The following is a 20141-nucleotide window of genomic DNA, read 5'->3' as shown; positions in this document are numbered from 1 at the left end:
TCAGTCTTACCCAACTATGAAGCAATGGGAGCTACTGTGACTGGATTAGCAAAACAGGCCCATGGTGCAATAGTGGAACAAACATTGTGGCCATAAACAACCACTTTCTGATTGTGTTTAAGAGCCACCCCAGGAGATAAAACTCATACCTGGCCAAGACTTGATCCTAGAGACTGAAAAATGCTTACCGCTCAGTGGTGCAGCTACGTCACACCTCCACTCTGAGTACCCAGGGATCATTGTGGAAAAAGGGTGGAAATATTGTAAAAGCCAGAGGTAGTGTTTTCAGGACACAAAAAGGTGGTTACATTTACGAACTTACAGGTGTTGTGACAATATGTGCAAAGCTCAATATGTACAAGCTCAAGGCAGAGAAGTCCCAGCATGGAGAGGGGAGGTGAGCATGACATCCAATCCCCAGGAGAGGAGCTACCGGGAGAGGGAGAGACAGTTTTCTTTCAAGGTCCAGCCTCTGGTAGATTAACCACACTCCAGTAGATGGCCACATATTCAAGAGTTGGACTTGATTGTTGAGAGAGAGAGAGAGAGAGAGAGAGAGAGAGAGAGAGAGAGAGAGAGAGAGAGAGAGAAGATGGGGGAGTAGATCAGGAAGGTGATGGAGGAGAAGGGTGAATACGAGCAAAGCATATTGCATAAAATACTTAAAGCAGTGAGTGTTTAGAGGAGAGCTAGAGACACCTTTTTTTGGAAATCTGTTGTAGTCAAGGATATAAGCTGGGTGAGGGGGGAGGTCTGTCTAGTGTACTCCAATATGGATAAGAAGTTCTATAAATCTTATGAGAATAGAACGAAACCCGCCAAGACGACTGAAGTTTTAAGAAGACTAGTGGCAGTGGCGACTTGAGTCTGATCCCTGGAGCCCACGTAATGGTGGAAGGAGGTAACTGACTCCACAGAGGTATGCTCTGACCTGCACACATGTGCTGTGGTATGCATGTGCTCACATGTTACACACACTCACACACACACACACACACACACTAATACATTAAAAAATTTTTTTAAAGGTTTTAGGAATCAAGTTAGCCAAGTCTAAGGAAGGGACAGCTGAAGAATAATTACTCAATGATTCACAGGAGAGATCAAGTTTTACACTCCAATTTCCCACTTACTGAAAAGTAAAAATAGCGGGGAAATGCACAGTAGGCTATCTATAGACTGAAAGGATGTTTGTGAAGATCTTGATATACCTACAGAAGGTTATAATCCTTTGAATAGTGCTAAGCCCTGAAATCTGTCATAGCGTGTTGATGGAGGAAGCAGGATGTGTGTGAGCCGGTATTGCTAGCCCCTTCTAGAAATGGTGTGGTTTTACTTAAAGACTTCTTCCCAAGTTCCCATCCTACAGTCAAAAGCCCTCAAATTCTTGCCCTTCAACAATATTGTTATTGACAATATAACAATACGTTATTGTTTTTGGAGACAGAGTCACAAGTAGCCCAGACTGGCTTCCTACTCACTATGAAGCTGAGGATAGCCTTGAACTTCCTGAGATCTCAGGAGTTCACTGCTGTGCTGGTTTCTGGCGCTCAAACCCAGGCTCTATGCATTCCGTCATCTAGCAACCGAGTTCCAACCCTGACTCATAACTATTAGTTTATAACTGAGACCATCAACCAACAGTGCTTCTGTTGTGAGCCCTTCCTTCCTCCCAGTGGGCTGAGAAGGCTCACTGTGACAAAGGTGTCTCTGTCTACTAGAGTGGAGGCCAATCAGAGGTAGCCTTTTACCAACGTGCTGGCTTTCTTTGTCCTTCCTTTCCCACAGTAACCTATGCCTGCTGAGGTAGCAAGGAAGACTAAATGAAATCATTCATAACCTCTGTAATATCTGTACCCCCTTTCTCTTTGGAAACGGAAGCTGTCTTCATTCTTCGGCTTTGAATGGGGGCACCTTACCTACTTTGGATTCCAGGATATTTTTGAGCTAATCTTTGCTGTTGATGCTGCTGCTGGTGGTGTGTGCGTTAGGGAAGGACGGGGAATGAATATGTCAGGAGGCTCCTAGCACGTTGGAGCTGGAAGACACCTTCCAGGGTGCCTAGTTGAGAGACTTTCAAGGTATTGCGGAGGTGCCTCTTGACTGCTGTATACACAGAGAGCTGGTAGATGACGATGGGGGAAGAGCTCCCTAATCCCAACCCTTGGAAATTCAGCATTCATCCATTTTCCCCCAAATTTTGGTTTCTTTTTATAAATGAAATAACAGAGATAAAATGTCTTGGTATCTAGGTGCCATTTTAACTTGGCAGCTGCTAGATAATCCTGTTAGTTACTCTTTATTCCCACTGCCCACCATGGAATTTCTCATGTATATATGCATGCATGTATGTATGTGTGTTTGTGTGTGAGTGAGTGAGTGAGTGTGTGTGTGTGTGTGTGTGTGTGTGTGTGTGTGTGTGTGTGTGTGTGTGACCTGTGGAGGGCATAGCTTGATGTATGATGTCTTTATCACTTTTCTCCTTATGTTCTGGAAACAGGGTATCTTACTGAACATAGAGCTCACTGATCAGCTAGGCTGGCCAGGAAGTAACCAGGATCCTCATGTTTCTGCTCCCAGCATTGGGAGCACAGGCTTGAGCCACCACACCCAAATCTCTCCATGAGTGCTTCAATCTAAACTCAGGCTTTCATAGTTGTGCAGCGAGCACTTTACCCACCGAGCTTTCTTCCAGCCCTCTCTCATATAATTCTCTTTTAAAATGACAGTCTACATGCTCTAATTCTCTAGTTTCCTTTACCGTCCTCATGCCCTCTTCACCCTACAAAGCTGCCATATTTTCCACTAAGAACTGAGGCCTCTGGTACGAGTGGGTACTCTTTCATCTTGCCTCTCTGCTTCTGTTTGGCCATCTGTGCTCCCTCTCCTGTGTGCTCTTTCCTGTGTGTTCCTTTTTCTGTGCTCCCTCTCCTGTGTGCTCTCTCCTGTGTGTTCCCTCTCCTGTGTTCTCCCTCTCCTGTGTGCTATCTTTGGTGTGCCCTCTCCTATGCCCCCTCCTGTGTGCTGTCTCTGGTGTGCCCTCTCCTATGCCCCCTCCTGTGTGCTGTCTCTGGTGTGCCCTCTCCTATGTCCCCTCCTGTGTGCTGTCTCCAGTGTGCCTCTCCTATGCCCTTTCCTGTGTGCTGTCTCTGGTGTGCTGTCTCCTGCGCCCTTTCCTCCAGCCTTTGGGGAAGAGTACACTTTACCTCTTGGTCTTCCCAGGACTATCCCCCTTTCCTGTGCCTACAGTTCCACTCCCTTCGGTTTCTGTAAGGATGCTATCTCAGTTTGGACTTGCATATTCCGTTACTTCTTGGGACTTTCGGTTTTCAGCCGCAGTCATCTTTGGACCTTCCTGACATGCAGCAGAAGCTGCTATAGCAGCAGTAACAAAAAATTTTTCTAAGTTCTTCTCTTCTGCATTGCTATTAAAGTATCTCAGCAGTCATCTGCTTGTTTCCCTTCTGTGATCTCTCTTACATGTACACCACACACCAATTAATAACATTTTAATCTTCTGAGCATGATCTTTTCTGTTTGTTGGACTTTTCCAGCACCCACAGTGGGCTGTCCATTCTACACAGCCTTTTTGGTTTTCTAGCAGCGTCTATCTACAATCCTGCCCTCATTTCTACACTGACAGCACTGGCTGTGACTTGCAAGACCATTGCATTAGCCTTTTTTCTTCTGCCAACAGTCCTCCAAAGCAGGGGAAACCCTTCTCATTTTTGTGTCCCCTACAGAGTTCTTTGAGTAGATGTTTGGTCTGCTCACATCAGCTGGGCACGACTGGCTTGCGACTGACTTCTCTTGATTCTTAGGTAAATGCATTTTAGGGTTAATAGTTACATGCCTGCAACCTCGGTGAGCCGCTTTGTCTAGTGTCTCACGAGGCAAAGGGCAGCTTTTGATCTTTGGACTCTTTCTTCATCTTGACTGAAATTTACCTTAGCCAAATAACTCTGAATTTAATAAAAGTTTTTCTTTCTTTCTTTCTTTCTTTCTTTCTTTCTTTCTTTCTTTTTCCTTCCTTCCTTCCTTTTGTTTTTCAACCCAGTTCTCAAAGTTTACTGATCAGATGTACTCATCTGTCATTCCGAGGGCCATTACAGAAAGGTCAGCTGTTTGATTAGTAATGCCTGCAATGAATGTGGAAGAGGGGTTTTAGCACATGGGAGGGTTCTGCCGCCCTGTCAGAACATACGCAGTTTGAAACAGGAGAATGGGAGTGCTTCTTTATCAGACCCCCTTGGAAAACTTCTAGACATCGAAGATCATGTGTGGTAGCCAGGCACATGTTAAAATACCGGTTTTTATGTGAGCCAGGCCTGCCCACCCACCCTGGAGAATTCTGCATAAACAGGCAACACTGGCTTCTGTAAAGGTTTGCTCCCTGGTTTAGAAAAGAATTACTTTACTCCAGTTCCAAGTTCTGGGCTTCTAGAGTGGGGAATGTTTCCTGGGAGCTCCGAGGCCAGGCTATCTGACACTTGCTCCTTTCCCCAGCTCCTGACAGCTTGCCTAAAGTTCGTGAGAACTGTTTCGGCCTTGAAGCTATGGAGAACTAATAAAAAACAAAAAACAAAAAAACCCTCTTTTCCATCTGAATGCTGGAGCCCAATACCCCCCCCCCCAAAAAAAAAAAGAAAAGAAAAAAGAAAAAAGCACCACACACTCTCTGTTTTGGCTCTGGTTTGATCTGGCTGATGTGATCTCCATCAGGGCTCCAGGCCAGGCAAGGGTGGGCTTTCCAGACCTTTTAACTGGTTCGTACCATCACCCTACCGAGATTCTGGAAGCTTGCGTCTCTTTTGCACAGACGCATACTGTCTACTGCTTGTTCGTGGTGTGGACGACCTTTGGCCAGGCAGCAGGGTCTTGGGTTATGAAACTCCCGCTTCACCGAAGCCTGTGCCGCTGTGTCACAGCTGAAGCGGGGCCAAGGAATTATGTGACTCGAGGCAGCACGGTTTTGTGAGTACCCGCTCCGGGTCCTGCATACCTGCCCGGGGCTTCAGCGGACAGACCTGAGCATTGCTTTTTACTTCTCCACTTTGTGGGCTGCTCTGGGACATTTCTTCCTCCTCCCCATAGACGGTTATAAGGCTGTTGGCACCTCCCTCTGGAGTCTCTCTTTTTACTTTTCACAAATCCAGGATCCCTCGGAAGACATTGCCAGTCTTTTCAACCCGTTTTCCCATAGACAGATAAAAGCACGTGACTCCCCTACTTACGGTGAATCTCCAGAGTCCCCCCAGGTCACTGCTCCGCTCGAAGCAGACGGGCTCCAGTCCTTCCTCCAGGCAGCACTTGATGGAGGCCAGGCCACTGACCCCAGCTCCCACAATTGCTACTCGCTTCACCATGTTCCTCTGTGGAGAGAAAATGAAGGAGAGAGAGGTTTTTTTCTTTTTTCTTTTTTCTTTTTTTAAATTCACAAAAGCCCCACCCAAGCCTTGGCTACTCAACAAACCAGGAAAAGAATTGGGAAGATTAAGAGATTTTCTCGGTTTGAGCCCTCTGTAGACTGTGGTGTGTGAATGTGAGTGAGAAAATGTACACAGGTCACGGGGTTAACCCTTAAGTTATGTCCCCACCCCTTGACCGGAGCTTGGAGCTCAGTTCACTTACTTGTGGTCTTTAATGCAATTGTAGCTTCTGGCTGAGTGGCTGAAACCAGACCCTTTGGTGGACAGAGTCTTGCATTCAGAACTGGCTTGCCTCCATCCTCCCGGCTCCAACCCCAGAGCAGGCTGGGGCAGCACACAGGAGAGGGTGGCCTTGGAAAACACACACACACACACACTCTCTCTCTCTCTCTTTTTTAAAATCATACCAAGGACAATCGGATTGGTTTTGGACATCACAGAACACTGTAGAGCAGCTGGTAGGGTGGGCTTCGGACTAGGAGCCAAGACACTTGTGACCACCACAGGTGCCACAGCACTGCCTTCTGGCTCTGTCCTGGCATGCTTCCAAGGCCACAACAGTGCTGCTGGAATATAATTCACTGCTAGCCACCAATGGGAGAGAGGAGGTGGCTGCCAGGGAGGATTTGGAGTGGAAGGGCAGACGGGGAAAGATGTCCCACCCCCTTTAGAACGATTCACCTCAGTGAAGCACACGGCACAGTCAGCACTGTATAGATTTGAGGGTGTTCTGGCCACGTGTTAATAGCATGGAGTTGTAAGAACGCTGTGAGGCAACACAGCACATTGGGGAAGTGACCAACACTGGCAACTAAAACTGTGTCATCTGAATCAGTTAGTTCCTCTGGGCATGGTGTAAATGGAGAAAATCTGGTATCTTCTTTGCAGTGTTTTCTGAGGATCAAATAAGTTAACACATGTCAATTGTCTGAGAATAGGTCCTGGTGCATAGTAAATGCTCAATAATGTACATTAATTCCAAGCTGGTTTCTTCTTTTCTATAATTTCTCTGAATTTCTGATCAAGAGCATTAACATTCAGCAGACGCTAAGTTAAATATTAGATGTTGCCTCCTAGTGTGTTTCCAATGTAGTTTTATCTCTTCAAGATGTGACTGACTGATTGATTGATTGATTGAGACAGGGTCTCAAACTCATTAGGTAGCCGAGGGTGACCTGAACTTCTCATCCTCCTGCCTTCACCTCCTGAGTGCTGGGATTGCAGGCATGCGCCTTGCCACCCTGTTTTTTATGGTCCGGGGCTTCGTGCATCCTAGACATGCCCTGTATCAAACGAGTCACCACAGCCTACCCCCCCAAGCACAAGCATGTCCCCAGCGATAAAGTCAGTTTCCCCCAATGTTTTCTATTTCTTGTTTCCCACACGAACTGTTCACAGAGTTGGGGACGTATTGCTTGTATTTGTAAGACTGGAAACCCAAGTGAAACAGTTCAGCCTTGGAGGAGGCTCAGTCCATTTTTTTTTTACAGCACTTCCTGCTGTGTGTTCCTTCTCGGGAAGCCCTGAGGATGTGGTGTAATGGATACAGAATTTTCTCTTGAATCAAAAGTCCCCCTTTTCAGGTGTCTGTATTTCCACAGAAGTCTAGAAGATTCCTTCCTGCAGAGGCAAACGTTATACCACAATGGATGCTATAGAACAACAAACTTACATGAGAGAGAGAGAGAGAGAGAGAGAGAGAGAGAGAGAGAGAGAGAGAGAGAGAGAGAGAGAGCGAGCGCACACTGGAACTTAGGTGCTGGGTCAAGGGGCATCTGTTTTGGGTCCCTGTTCTATTAGGAATCAGCTTAGTGGCATGGGAAAACTGATCATCTCATTTGGGCTCCTGTTTCCTCATTATGACACAGGGTATAACGTTTATTTAATGGTCATTCCATGCAGAGTAACTACTTTTCTGAAAAAACAAGGAGTAGGGGAAAAAGAGGGAATTGCATTGACAGGCATGTGCAGAAGTATGCTGGCTCTAGAAAGAGTGTGAGCGGGGCAGCTGGAAGCAGTGCAGGCCACTTTTTTTCCCCCTCTGGAAGGGTGAGGAGCATTTTCTGCGACTAGGATAAGAACGGGGGGTGGGTGGGTGGTGGGGGGAGTGGGGGGTGTGGTAGCTGGTTCCTCTGTGGCTTCATCGAAATTGGAGAAGAGCTCAGCAATGGGAGTGCGGCTGCCTGAGACAAGGCTGGTTAGCAGGGCCCTTCCTCAGCACCCAGAGAAGAGCGTGCGTGCATCAACACAGCAGAGACCAGCTGGTCTGTTTCCTTGCCTAGACTACTGTCGCTTCAGCCACAGGCTTGCTCAGGGAAGGAAATGAGAACATATCTACTGTATTGTTAGTAGAGGCAGAGGGAAGGGGTCAGGGCCTGGCTCTGCTGTGAGCTTAGTGGAGTCTTTGGATGAGGGCTAAAACTGTCCGAGGTTCACTTTGCAAAAGAGCGCATGCGCAGGGCCTCTTAACTGAGGGTTTGATACAATAATGTAAGCATTTTCCCTTCCCCCACACAGGGAGGGGGTTAGAATTAGAATTCACCACCAGTGGTACAACTGAAAAGGTAACTCGTTTAATATAAACATTTAATATAAAGAAATATAAACCAATACTGCAAGCTCTGGAATCAGCTTTACCTGAGCAGAGTGTAGATGGGGAAGCTTTGGAGACAGTCTAAGTAGGAGATGAGCAGTTCATGTAGGGAGTGGAATCAGATGCCCTCAAGGATCCTGGACATAGATCCTGGAGAACCTTTGATTAATTCAGTCATCAAACCCCCAGCGAGTGGCTTCTATGTTGGCAACACTCACATTTCAGGTTTTTATTGAAGCGTTGCACAGAGCAGCTATCAGTTTGGTGGGAAAGCCAACTTTGTTTTTGTTTTTTTGTTTGTTTGTTTTTTTTGAAGAATTTTATTATTATGTATACAGTGTTCTGCCTGCATATACGTGTGCAGGCCAGAAGATCACATTATAGGTGGTTGTGAGTCATCATGTGGTTGCAAGGAATTGAACTCAGGACCTCTGGAAGAGCAGCAGTCAATGCTCTTAACCTCTGAGCCATCTCTCCAGCCCAAGCCAATTTTGAAAAGCAGGGGTTTCAATGTTTTGTAAAGCCCTGAGATGTCTCATCTTTAAATTGTAGTAAGAGCTGGAAAGAAGAAATGTTAATGCTGCCTTTTGGGGGTGTCAGGAAAGTGACAGAGGGCAGCAGCAGCTGCTTTATGTTTTGAGGGGTGACTAAGTCTTCAGCAGTCAGCGGTGGGGAGACGATGGGCTCCAGAGTCTGGGAGCAGCTCAGAGATGGCAATGTTCCCACGAGGCAGGCATATGTGGTGCCTTGACTTCATTGTGAGATCAGCTCTCTCTTTGTTCTGCGGGAAACTACAGCAAGCATGCGCCAGAACACACTACGGTTCATTATTGATTAAGCTGATCACATGTGTGGGTCCTCTTTCTACACAAGGTCATGCTTCCCCCAAAGTAGGGTATTTTCTTTGGTGTGTGTGTGTGTGTGTGTGTGTGTGTGTGTGTGTGTGTGTGTGTGAGTTCCTAGCATGATGCTAGTGCTATAATAGTTGTTGAATAAATATTTGGCAATGGGTTGATTTCTTGTTGGGTAGAATGAATGAATCCATCATCCTGCATGCTTTTCAATTAAAAAAAATTAACAGAGCAAATACATATTGTAGGTTAATAGCCTGAGTCAGAGATTGACGCCTCAGAAGCACCCTTAATCAATTATGCAGTACGTGGAATCTCTCCCTCCCCCAGTCTGCCACTATAACCCAGCATGAACCAGACTCACTCAGCTGCCTCCAAGCAAGCACATCTCCTTGGGGGGGCACTGATTTGGTATTTAGGGGGTTGCAAGTTAGAGACCTGGGCTTGAATTTCAGTGCTGGATAATTTAATATTTCTGGATAGTTCAATATTTCTGTGTCTCCATTTCCTCTTCTCTAATTTGAAGCTAGAGGTATACCTGTTCTCAGGTACTGCATGAGTCACTTGTCAATGTATAAGCATCATTAGAGGTGTGCCAGGCTCTGAGAGAGAGTAACTGGTGTCAAACCTGCATGTTGCCATATGCCTGCAATTCCAGTACTGGTGGGGTGACTAGGAACACAGTAAGGCTTTTTTTTTTAATAAATGGAAATAGCTCACTAATGTCACTAATTATTGGGGTGTTATTTTACATCTTGATGCAAAGATGCATTTAAAGTATTATTACTCGTTAGGCTATTCAATAATCTGACCAATTATCAGTTGGAAGTTTCAAAAGAAGCATTATAGCTATTGTCATGAGGAAAGCTTTGTCAAGGTTAGCTGAAAATGGAAGAAACAAGTCACACAAATTAAGAAACCATAGTGAACTTGCTAAGGCTGGTGTTGCTGAGGGAATCAGAATTTAATGAAAATAACAAAACAGTTAAACCACACCAGATTTCCAAATGAGTTGGGAAATCACTGCTGTTTGCACAAAAGCTGCTAATGTTTAACAGCGAGGTCATAAACGACCGTGTTTTCCTACGGATTTTGTACTGTGTCCTCTACATCAAGGAAGGAAAACACAAATAATTAATTAAAAGAGGTCAGATTGAATGTGCCCCTTCATTATTGAGATAATATGTGGGTGTGGAGGTCTCACTCCCACAAGGGGCCTTGCATTATGTTAGGGTGTCCGGAGAGTTCAGTGATGGCCAGTGTGTTAGACCTTAGCTTACAATATATCAGGTGTGAGTGTTTCTCTATTTTCATATATATATATTTGAGACAGGGTCTCAGACTACAGCTCAGACTGGTCTGGACTCACCCTGCAAGCCAAGCTGGCCTCAAGCTTCTGGCAAACTCCCAAATCAACCTCTAGAGGGCTGACATGCTGGGCATGTCACACAGTTTTAACAGGAGACAGGGCTATGCTCCATTCAACAACACCTCATGCAGTTTTGCAAAACAAGTGTCCAACAGCTCCTATGATAAAAGGTGGGGAAACTGAGGCAGAACAATAAACGAGGAGGCCATGTCTTAGCTGATTCTAAGACTCGAGAATTTACACAGTGTTCAGCTGCCCCATAAATCCATTACGGAGTGTGATTAAGAGTGAAATAAAAATGACATTGTCTCCCAATACCTTTATTATTTGTACAACCAGCTACAACTGTTAGAACATGAGCACTGAGTTGTTTAGGCTTGACTACTTAATAAGAGGAACTTTGGCCTGCGGGTACTGTGAAGGAATTGCTGACATGTGAATCCTACCTTAAACCTAGGAGGTCTGGGAACTTTCAGGCAAAATCTTACCTTTGATGTATGTTTCAAATTGACTTGGAGACCTTATCCATTTAGGTAACTAGGAAATTATCCTGTAACCGATCCAGCACTGGATCAGTTAATCAGCATGGCTCATGCATGTATTTACTAGGAAGTCATCTTTATCCATGAAGGCAGACACCCATACACTCTTCTTTAGAGTGTGCAAATAGCTCAGACAGTCCAATAAGAGCACATCCCTAAATGGGTTGTGTCACTTCAAGTGTCAGCAACTGTAGTAGACTCAGATGGATAATTAGGGGTGGGTGAAGGCACCCTTAGCCCCTTAACCCAGAACAGAAGCTGCTGAGACTTGGGTTAAAACAAGAGTACACTCTGGGATTTATAAATCTCTTCACGGTGGCCGCTCACTTCCTCAAGCTTGACTCTAACCCAGCCACCACACAGCACAAACTCTGCCTCTTATAAGGCTATATAGCAAGTTCCCTAAGAGAGCAGAGACTCCAGGCAACAACCATGCACTGAGACACTGAGATGGTTCTCCTACCAATGAAATGTGTGGAATTAAACTGGATGTGTAGAAGTGACCCTCAAACCCTTGGTATTAATGCTTGTGGATTCATGATTAGCAGAAAAGCTCTAGCGGTAGTAGAAAAGTCAAGAAAACCTAATCCTATGCACAGAAAAGAGCAGGAAACACAGCAACAGAAAGTTGATAACATACAAACCTAAGTTAGCCCAACTTCCAGAACGACTTGATTTTTGTCTCAGTTTATGCAGCGTCCCAATGCTTGGCAGGTAAACCTTTCATATCACTAACTTGCACCATGCTAGAGGCTTCAGAGGGAAACATTTATTCACTCATCCAGCAGAGGACTTACCAGTGAACACAGAAGCTTTATGTTCTTGTGACAAGGACTCAAGCTCTATTCCTCACTTTAGAGCAAGAGATTGTTGCACAGTTCCCCCAGCGTCACTGGCGGAGGGAACTGGGTTCCGCTGAGACGAGTCTTCTCCGATGTACAATAACAAAACAGGAAAACCTCAGTTCCACCTTCCTCATCCAGAGGAATCAGAGATCTTAATCATTAAGTAGCTGTAATCGCTCATTCCAATGGCCCTAACACAATTAGGATTCCAGAGCTAGCAAAAATCAAATAGTCTCTGTGAGCCAGTGTTTGGGAGTTCCCTGCACACAGGATGAGCCTGGTCTAAGAGATAAGAAACATTATGAAAAAAAAAAAAACCCTGGAACCCAAGGTTAGCTGTTGTTTGTATTTTAAATTGATTAATTGCAACAGTGGCATGCTGAGAGAAAGACTGCCTGGTGATATGTACTTAAAACTGACCCTTCTGTTTGCAAACTGTAACGTTAAGTTGGGTACTTAAAATGACATCTTTCATTTCACTCTTCCAAGGGCTCAGGACGAAATTAAGAGGTGCCATGTCAAAACTGCATTTTAAAGACTTTTGGTCCATTTCTCATTTAGAGAAAATTACTATATCTAAAAACATACACCACTCACATTATTAAGCACAATTTTTTTTAAAGCTCTTTTAAGTGTAGATGATTGTCCAGGTGCTCGGGAAACACACGACAGATGTGTGCGAAGAACATGGCCTTTGAAGTTGTGAGTCCTGGCTTCAAACATGTTCACCAATTCTGTTGTCAAAATAATCTTGGGGAAAAAATGGTGTGATTTTTCTCACCTCCAGCGTCCTCAATTTAAAGTAGGTAATCTAATGCCTGCTTCAAATAGTTATTGTGGAACTAGATGAGGTAATCTATATGAGAGGGTGACATGCATAGAAAACTCCCATGTGTGATGGTTTGGATGGGGTTGTACATTACCCACATAATCACTGATGATTGGTACCCCATATTGAAGTAAATCCTAATATTCAGAGAAAAACCTAAGAGACACTGGTAGACTGAGGCCATGAAAGGCTCTTGGCAGGTCACATCTTTTCTTAACTATGCCAGCATAGTCTCTAACCTCATTTCTGGAAGACACTGTACATTGCCGAATATTCTGCTCATTTGTTGGGCTCAGCTCTGACCTTCATGACTCATTAAGTACTTGGCAAGGAGAGACAGCATTGCTAAGTGTCAGTTGTTCAGTTACCCTCCTGCAGCTCTGAAGATGATAGCAATTGACTGATTTCAAACTTAAAGTTTTACCAGAAAATAAGCCTTCAAGACTACTGTCAGGTCAAGTGTCTGTTTAAAAAAAAAATAAATCTAAAACCACGTGGCCTTAAGCCAGACGAATCTTGAAAGTTAGGACTGTGTTATCATGCTAAAGTTTAGTACTCAAACGAATTATCTCGATGTGTTCATGGAGACCACTAACGGAGTGTGTAGGCCCTGGTGAAGACACACTGTATGTAGGGGCATTAGGCTGCTGGCTGAGCATAAACACTATCATTTTATTAAACTGTCATTTCCACAAATGGCCAAAGTCGTGTATTAATATGAATGATTGAGCCATCTGGCCTTTGCTTGTGGTTTCCACTTTGGCTGCTTTCGGGGCATGGTGTTAACCACCTATAGTTAAGGATACAAGATGAAGAAAGTTCTCTATCCCGTTATTCAAGGGGATCTGGACCCTTAGAAGCCAGATTGAAGCCAATAATTCTCATTAGGAAACAGTATGGGCTTGAACTGTGTGGCTCCCGAGGGCCTGGTTGGAAACATGGCTAGTCTACTCAAATTAACTGCAAGCCAAAGTAAGTAACATATGTCCTTCCTGGGCCAGCACTACATTGACATAACAAGCTCTCTGTCTTTACCATGGTAACCATGAAGTTTCAAGGACGTTCTTCTGTCTTGGAAACCCGAGTGACTAAGAAATGCTGAGGCATCACCATAAGACCCCCTAATATCTACAAAAAAGACTTATATTTCCAAGTATTGAGATCTGATGAGCAACATGTTGAACTCAGCCACCACTAATCAAAGAACTAGAAGGTTGTTGACTGGATCCTTTGTTATATCTCAAAACCATCGCCACTTAAAAAATGATAGTTTTGTTTTAATTAGTGTGTGGGTATGTGCACATGTGAGTCCAGGTGTCTGCAGGGTCTAGGAGAGGGCACCCAATGCCCTGGAGCTGGAGTTGCAGGTGGTTGCCAGTTAGCCTACGTGAGTGCTGGGAACTGGCTCAGGCCTACTGCAAGAGCAGTGCTTGCTTTAACTGCTGAGCCATTTCTCCAGCGCCATTGTGTTAAATCGCCTTTTCTTCTCCCACTTTGATGCATCCTTAAAGCCATAGAATTTTAGGCTGAAAAACTTCATAGGATTAGTTTTAGCTGTAATTATAAATTAGAGCAGAATACCCCTTTCCTTTTTGTGCCATGCAAAAAACAAAACAAAACAACCCCCCCAAAAAAACCCCATTAAATTATAGCAGCTCCCTATTCCTTAACCTCTCCGCACAAAGTCCTTTTATGGGGGGGGGGGCTGTGTTTTATTAAGAAAGCAAGCACTTTCAGCAGGAGCCAATTCTCCAAGCGCTCACACGTCTGAGGCTATTCTTTTTATCTGTGAGAATATGTCTCCAGAGCAAAGGCACTGAACAGAGATGAAGCGGCAGCCCCAAGGCTCTTCTGTGTGTCTCTGCCAGAACTGGTGAGCAGGTGATGCACACCTTTAGTCTGTGAGGACCAGCACAGATAACAACCACCTTTCAAAAAGGGATTTCTTTAGAAGTCTATAGGGCCTGATGAAAATTTTCTAGGAGAGAATCCAGTTGTGACCTAGAAAACTCACACCATGCAGTGTTCTATGCTGTGCCTTCCTGAGGAGTCTGTGCTCAGTTGGAATTGTTTAGTTGTTAAGAACAACCTCACTCAGCACATGCAGCAAGGAGGGGGACCCACTGAGTCACCAGGCTTCTCTAGGTTATTATCATTTGTAATTTGTGGTGCGTGCATGTGTGTGTGTTTGTGTGTGCATGTATGTGTCTGTGTATATGTGTGTGCATGTATGTGTCTGTGTATATGTGTGTGCATGTATGAGTATACGTGTATGTACATGTGTGTATATGTGTGTGTATGTGTATGCATGTATGTGTGTGTGCATGTGCATGCATGAGTGTGCATATATGTGTATGTGTGTATATATGTGTGTGTATGTGTGTGTGTGTGCACGTGTGTGTGTGTGCATGTATGAGCATGTGTGAATGGAAGCCAGAAGCCAGATGAGGGCACTGTGTCCCAAAAAGCTGGAGTTAAAGGCATTTGTGAGCTGCCCAGTGTTCTGAGTTCCGGCATTTGAACTCAGATCTTCTGACAGAGAAGTGCGTCTTCTTAGAGGCTGAGCCATCTCTTCATACACTTTTTTTTAAGTAAAAAGAAGGCTAGCAATATAGCTCAGTGTTGATGTGCTTGCCTTATAACTTGCTAAATTTAAAAAGTTGACACTTGATTTTTTTCTTGTTCACTTTGGCATCCCCAGGTACAGGCCAGTGCCTGATACACAGTAGTATTGTGTATCAGTAGTGTTCAATGAATGAATGAGTTGCTCTTGCCTGTGAGGTTTGTGTAGGCTTCTCTATGATGTTATGAAGAGGTTAGGAGTCAAAGCTGCTCTTTGTATGAGAGAAACCTTTCTAAGTTCAGACAACAAGAGAATGCATTAAAAATATGCATAACTGCAGAGCAGGTGGTATACTCCTGTCCCTGGACACATGTGCCTGGCTTGACACTGTCCCCATGATCTCTCTTTACTGCTCTGTGAGGTTCTTACTAACAGCATTTCACAGATCTCTGACTCTGCTGCTGCTGTCTGCCCCATAGCAGCCTGTGCTTTGAGCTCAGCGTCTCTGGGTTTCTAAAATTCCACTTTCGTTAACTACTTACATTAGTCATTTTACTGAATACTTAAAAGGTCAAAGGTGAGGTGTCACTGACCCCTGCACAGCATTTTGCCATCCTACCACCTTAATTTCTCCCTTATTTCTATTCTTTTCGTCTTTAAAAATACCTTGAACATTTTCTCTTTTCACCCAAATCTGCCCAGACGTAGGTTTCTCCACGTCTTACTTTTATTTCCTTTAGCACTTGGGATGCTATCTCTTATAAAATGCAGGTCCCATTCTTATTTATATACTGTAATAGTTATTGCTATGTACATTAACCCAGGTTTATTCTACGGTGTCAGACATAAGCATTTAAAAATTCTCTCTGACAACCTGCACGTCATGATGCTGTGAGAATCATTTCCATGTTTGATGCACAGAGATGGAATATGCTGATTGACATGATATGTCATTAAAAAAAACTTTAGGCAGTTAAATACAAAGATATAATGGCTTTCTTATCCTGTGTGCCTTCACATAATGAAGGTGTGAGAGCAGGTGGTCCTGGATGTGAAAGCCAAAGAGCCCGTTTACAGGCCACATGATGTAGGTGAAATGCTTTATTTTGATGGAAGTCATAAGACAGGCTGCTATAACCAAATATTAGTAAAATTGTATTGTTTATGATATACATTGGCTCTGAGTATTTTACGCAGGTCACGAAGCTTGATGGAACTTGAAATCGCTCAGCATCAAGAGACTGATGCCTTTATACAATCTTATGCCTTCTACTGCTCAAACTACAGAGCTGTTTAGCAACAAAACTCGTTCACTGTGAGTAGAATCCTGACCTAGGATGTGTAGTGCTTCTAGTTAAGTGTCTAAGTACAGTCATATGTGATAAGCTTTGGAAGTGCACTTGTCACCCACACAGTAGAGCAGTCAGTCCTTATGATGGTTTGTTTGGATTCGGAGGGCATAAATACGGGATCCTTTGCCTCAGTCTGACAGCTCCGTGGCTCCGAGGCCTCTTCTTTCCGCTGAACAGCTGCCGGTGCTGTTTACACCTGATCTTTCTTCCTTCTCTCTCCTTCACGGAGGCCTGCCTGGGCTTGCACTGAGGGCCGATGGCTTTTGCAGTGTTCCCAGGCTCTCTTCTAATTCGCCTACACATATATCTTCCTTAGTAAAACTTTGCATGTCTCATCTCCCTTTGGCATCTGCCCTGGATCAAGTAGAGCCTAATCCTTAGAGGCCTTGCGCTAGCTGCTTTGATCTGTTCCTAGGTCGTAGGGCAGGATGGACAAGGGAGGTTTGTTTGGCGTCAGCACATTGCACCTTCTGGAAGTAGGCCAAAGCTGTCGCAGGTCAGGAGTGGCTTCCAGGGTGGAAGACTGGCTTCAAAGGCGACTCTTCCTCTGGGCTAAGCTTTCAAAGCCTTCATGTTCTGGAATGGTTGTTTGGAATTCTTTCATATGTCACAGCTTGGGCAGTTCACCTTCACAAGATCTTTGCTTTTCTGTACAGAACAACTGGGACACATCTGGTTTTTATATAGGAAACCAAGGAGCTCTCATGCAGAGGACGGTTAAATGAAAGATTAGGAGGGAGAATCCTCATGGGGGGGATTCTGAGGAGAGTGGGAACCAGCTCACATTTTATTCAGAAGAGGGGACAGAGCAGATTGCAGAGGACGCACCAAAGAGGAGGAGAGGCCAGGCCAAGGACTAATCCCTAAAAAATAATTCTTTCCCCTCCCTCCCCACCTCCCCTCGCCTCAGTCTCCTCTCCCTTCTCTTCCCCTCCCTCCCTCCCTCCCTCCCTCCCTCCCTCCCTCTCTCCCTCCCTCCCTCCCTCTCTGTCTGTTCTGTCTCTCTATCTCTGTCTGTCTCTGTGTCTGTCTGTCTGTCTGTCTGTCTGTCTGTCTGTCTGTCTGTCTGTCTGTCTCTCTCTCTCTCTCTCTCTCTCTCTCACACACACACACACACACTTGCACAAGTGTCTGTGCTCTTTCTTTCCAAACACGTTTCTAAGTTTAATGTGCACAGCTTTTGAAACAGCAGAGGTCCCAACTGAGCAGGCTGTTGTTTATGTTCCAAACGCTGTAAGAACTGTGAAGTTCTCTGAAGCACGTGGCCTATGGACAAAACTTTAGAAAGTTGGTCTGAGATCGTTTCACACTCAAGGCACACAGAAGCAAAGGGAAACTGAGTGACTTCTCAGAGGCATTTGGATTCAAAAACAATTATCAGAAGATTTGGAAAAATTTAAGAGATTTGTAAAAATATCAATGCTGTTAATTTAATAACAGCTTTGTGTTAGTAGAACCAGTCCTCCCCACTGGTTTAGCACCGGTCTCCTGGGTACTCTCCATCTTTTTCTCTGTAGAAGCGGTGTGAATGACAGGCTAAGCTGCTTCGGTGGGCAATGATGGAACGTGAAGCCATTAGCGTGCTGCCTGGCAGATGTAAAGCGGTGTTGGCATGCTTTCTGCAAAGGGTCAGACACTGAGATCTTAGGCTTTGTGGCCCACACACCCACTCCTGTTGCAAATACTCCACTCTGCCCTGGAGCACAGAAGCATGGGCAATAAAAGAGTAGGTGTGCTTGTGTTCTCATGAAACCAGCAACCTGAATGGATAAAACTGAGGTTTTGGTCCCCATAAAGTAGTTTGCTGACCTTTGTTATTCAAGCTTCGTAACTTAACATAATGATTTGAAAAGTTTTTTTTCCCCCGAGACAGGGTTTCTCTGTGTAGCCTTGGCTGTCCTGGAACTCACTCTGTAGAGCAGGCTCACTTCGAACTCAGAGATCCACCTCCGTCTGCCTCCCAAATGCTGGGATTAAAGGTGTCCACCACCATACCTGGCTTATTGAAAAGAATTATGCTTTTATTTATTTATACTGTATTTTATTTATTTGTTGTGTGTGGGCATAGGTATGAGCACCCATGCAGAGGTCAGAAGGCAAACTGCAAGAATTGGTTCTCTCCTCCTGTGAACTGGACTCAGGTCATCAGGTTTGGTGGCATGTTTCTCTACCTGCTGAGCCATCTTGTCTGCAAATCTGCTTTGCATCAAGAACTAAAATATATATATATATATATTTAAGTTGTAATTTTTATTTAAAATTGATTGAGAGTTTCATAGATGCATACGGTGCCTTTTCATTTGTCATTTTTGAAAGGAATTTGCTTGTAAGTATATTAAAAAAGTCTTAAGTGCAAATGTAATGATATGGTATAATTTCAGTAAACTTTTGTATGTGTGTGTATGTATATATGGGTTTGTGTGTGCTCAAATGTGTGCAGTTGCATGTGTGTGTGTAGGGATGCATGCATGTGTATGCGAGCCTTTGTATGCTGGCCAGAGGTAGCACTGGAATTGTTCCTCAGGCACTGTCCACTTCTGTTTTTGAGACAGGTTTCTCACTGCCCTGGAACTTACCAAAGCAGACTAGGCTGACCAGGATGTCCAAGCGACTGTCTCCATCTCTTTCCCAGGGCTGGGCTTGGAAGTGCATGCTGTCACACCTGGCTTGTAAAATGTGGGCTCTGAGACTCAAATTCAGATTCTTATGCTTACCAGGCAAGCACTTTGCCAACAGGGCTGATTCTGCAGCCCCGTTCAGAGGATTTAAAAGACGTTTCTACTGGAAGAGATTGCCATCAGATTGCAAAGGGCGGAGGGCAGGGAGAGGGAAAGAGGGGGATAGGAGAGAGAGAGAGAGAGAGAGAGAGAGAGAGAGAGAGAGAGAGAGAGAGAGAGAGAGAGAGAGAGAGAGAGTGTTTAGATTTTAGAATACTGTTGACAAAAGCTTTGGAGCTTGAAGAAGTGGTTTTCAAGCTGTGGGTTGTGACCCCTTGTGGGGGGCAGGGGCATTGACTAACCCTTCATAAGAGCAGCATATCAGATGATGTTCTGCATATTAGATATTATTTACATTATGATTCATAACAGTGGTAAAATTATAGTTATGACTTAGCAATGAAATAATCTTATAGTTGGGGGTCACTACGGCTTGAGGAACTGTGTTAAAGGGGTTGAGGACCCCTGTGTGGAGGGATAAAGAAGAACTATTTAGCTATGTCACCATCCTGACCTTTGTCCCCTCTGCAGAGGCACTAGTCTGGCTCTGGGCAGAGCTTATCTCCCACAGTGAGGCTCCTGGAAAGAACTGCTATCAGGACTGTGCGTAGCCTGGTGTTTGTTATGTTGCTCAATGTTTGCTGGTGCTGAATCCCATGTGTCTCCTTTAGTTTTCAGTTCCAAGAAAATGTCTCCCATAACTAAAACACCCTCTTTTATCAGACGACAAAGATAATGCACTGTTGGGATTTGCCTTGCTGACACGTAATGTTAATTCTAGACACTGCCTCAGTTATTGTAACATTTTTCATTTGCTTGGGAGATATACTTTACTTCAATTCTTATTTTTCTTCCAAATGTCAATGATTGCTTTAGGTATTATCATAAAGTTATTTTTCATTTTAAAATTCTTTGAATTTATCTTTTTTATTAAGACAGACTATCACTATGTAGCCCTGGATGGTCCAGAATTTTCTATGTAGAATAGGATGGCTTCAAGTTCACAGAGATCCACCTGCCTCTGCGTCCTGAGTGCTGGATTAATGATATA

General features: G+C 44.4%; 1 protein-coding gene across 5 annotated transcripts in view; it reads right to left on the bottom strand.

Annotated features, from left to right (window-relative positions):
• Positions 1-11758, bottom strand: part of FMO1 (flavin containing dimethylaniline monoxygenase 1) — a 31398-nt gene extending 19640 nt beyond the window's left edge. Inside the window, exons 1-2 of one of the 5 annotated variants that reach the window (XM_084788924.1) lie at positions 11582-11758; positions 5235-5372 (exon numbers count right to left, since the gene is read on the bottom strand). In XM_084788924.1, the coding sequence (XP_084645050.1) occupies positions 5235-5366 (132 nt within the window). In that variant the 5' untranslated portion in view covers positions 5367-5372; positions 11582-11758. The other 4 variants (XM_084788925.1, XM_084788923.1, XM_084788926.1 and 1 more) reach the window with 4 other exon arrangements.
• Positions 11759-20141: the final 8383 nt, after the last annotated feature.

This window comes from Acomys minous (assembly GCF_964271855.1).
Source record: "Acomys minous genome assembly, chromosome: 1".
NCBI classification, from domain to species: Eukaryota; Metazoa; Chordata; class Mammalia; order Rodentia; family Muridae; genus Acomys; species Acomys minous.
Note: the sequence above shows the minus strand (reverse complement) of the source record. Positions and strands in the feature narration are given on the sequence as shown.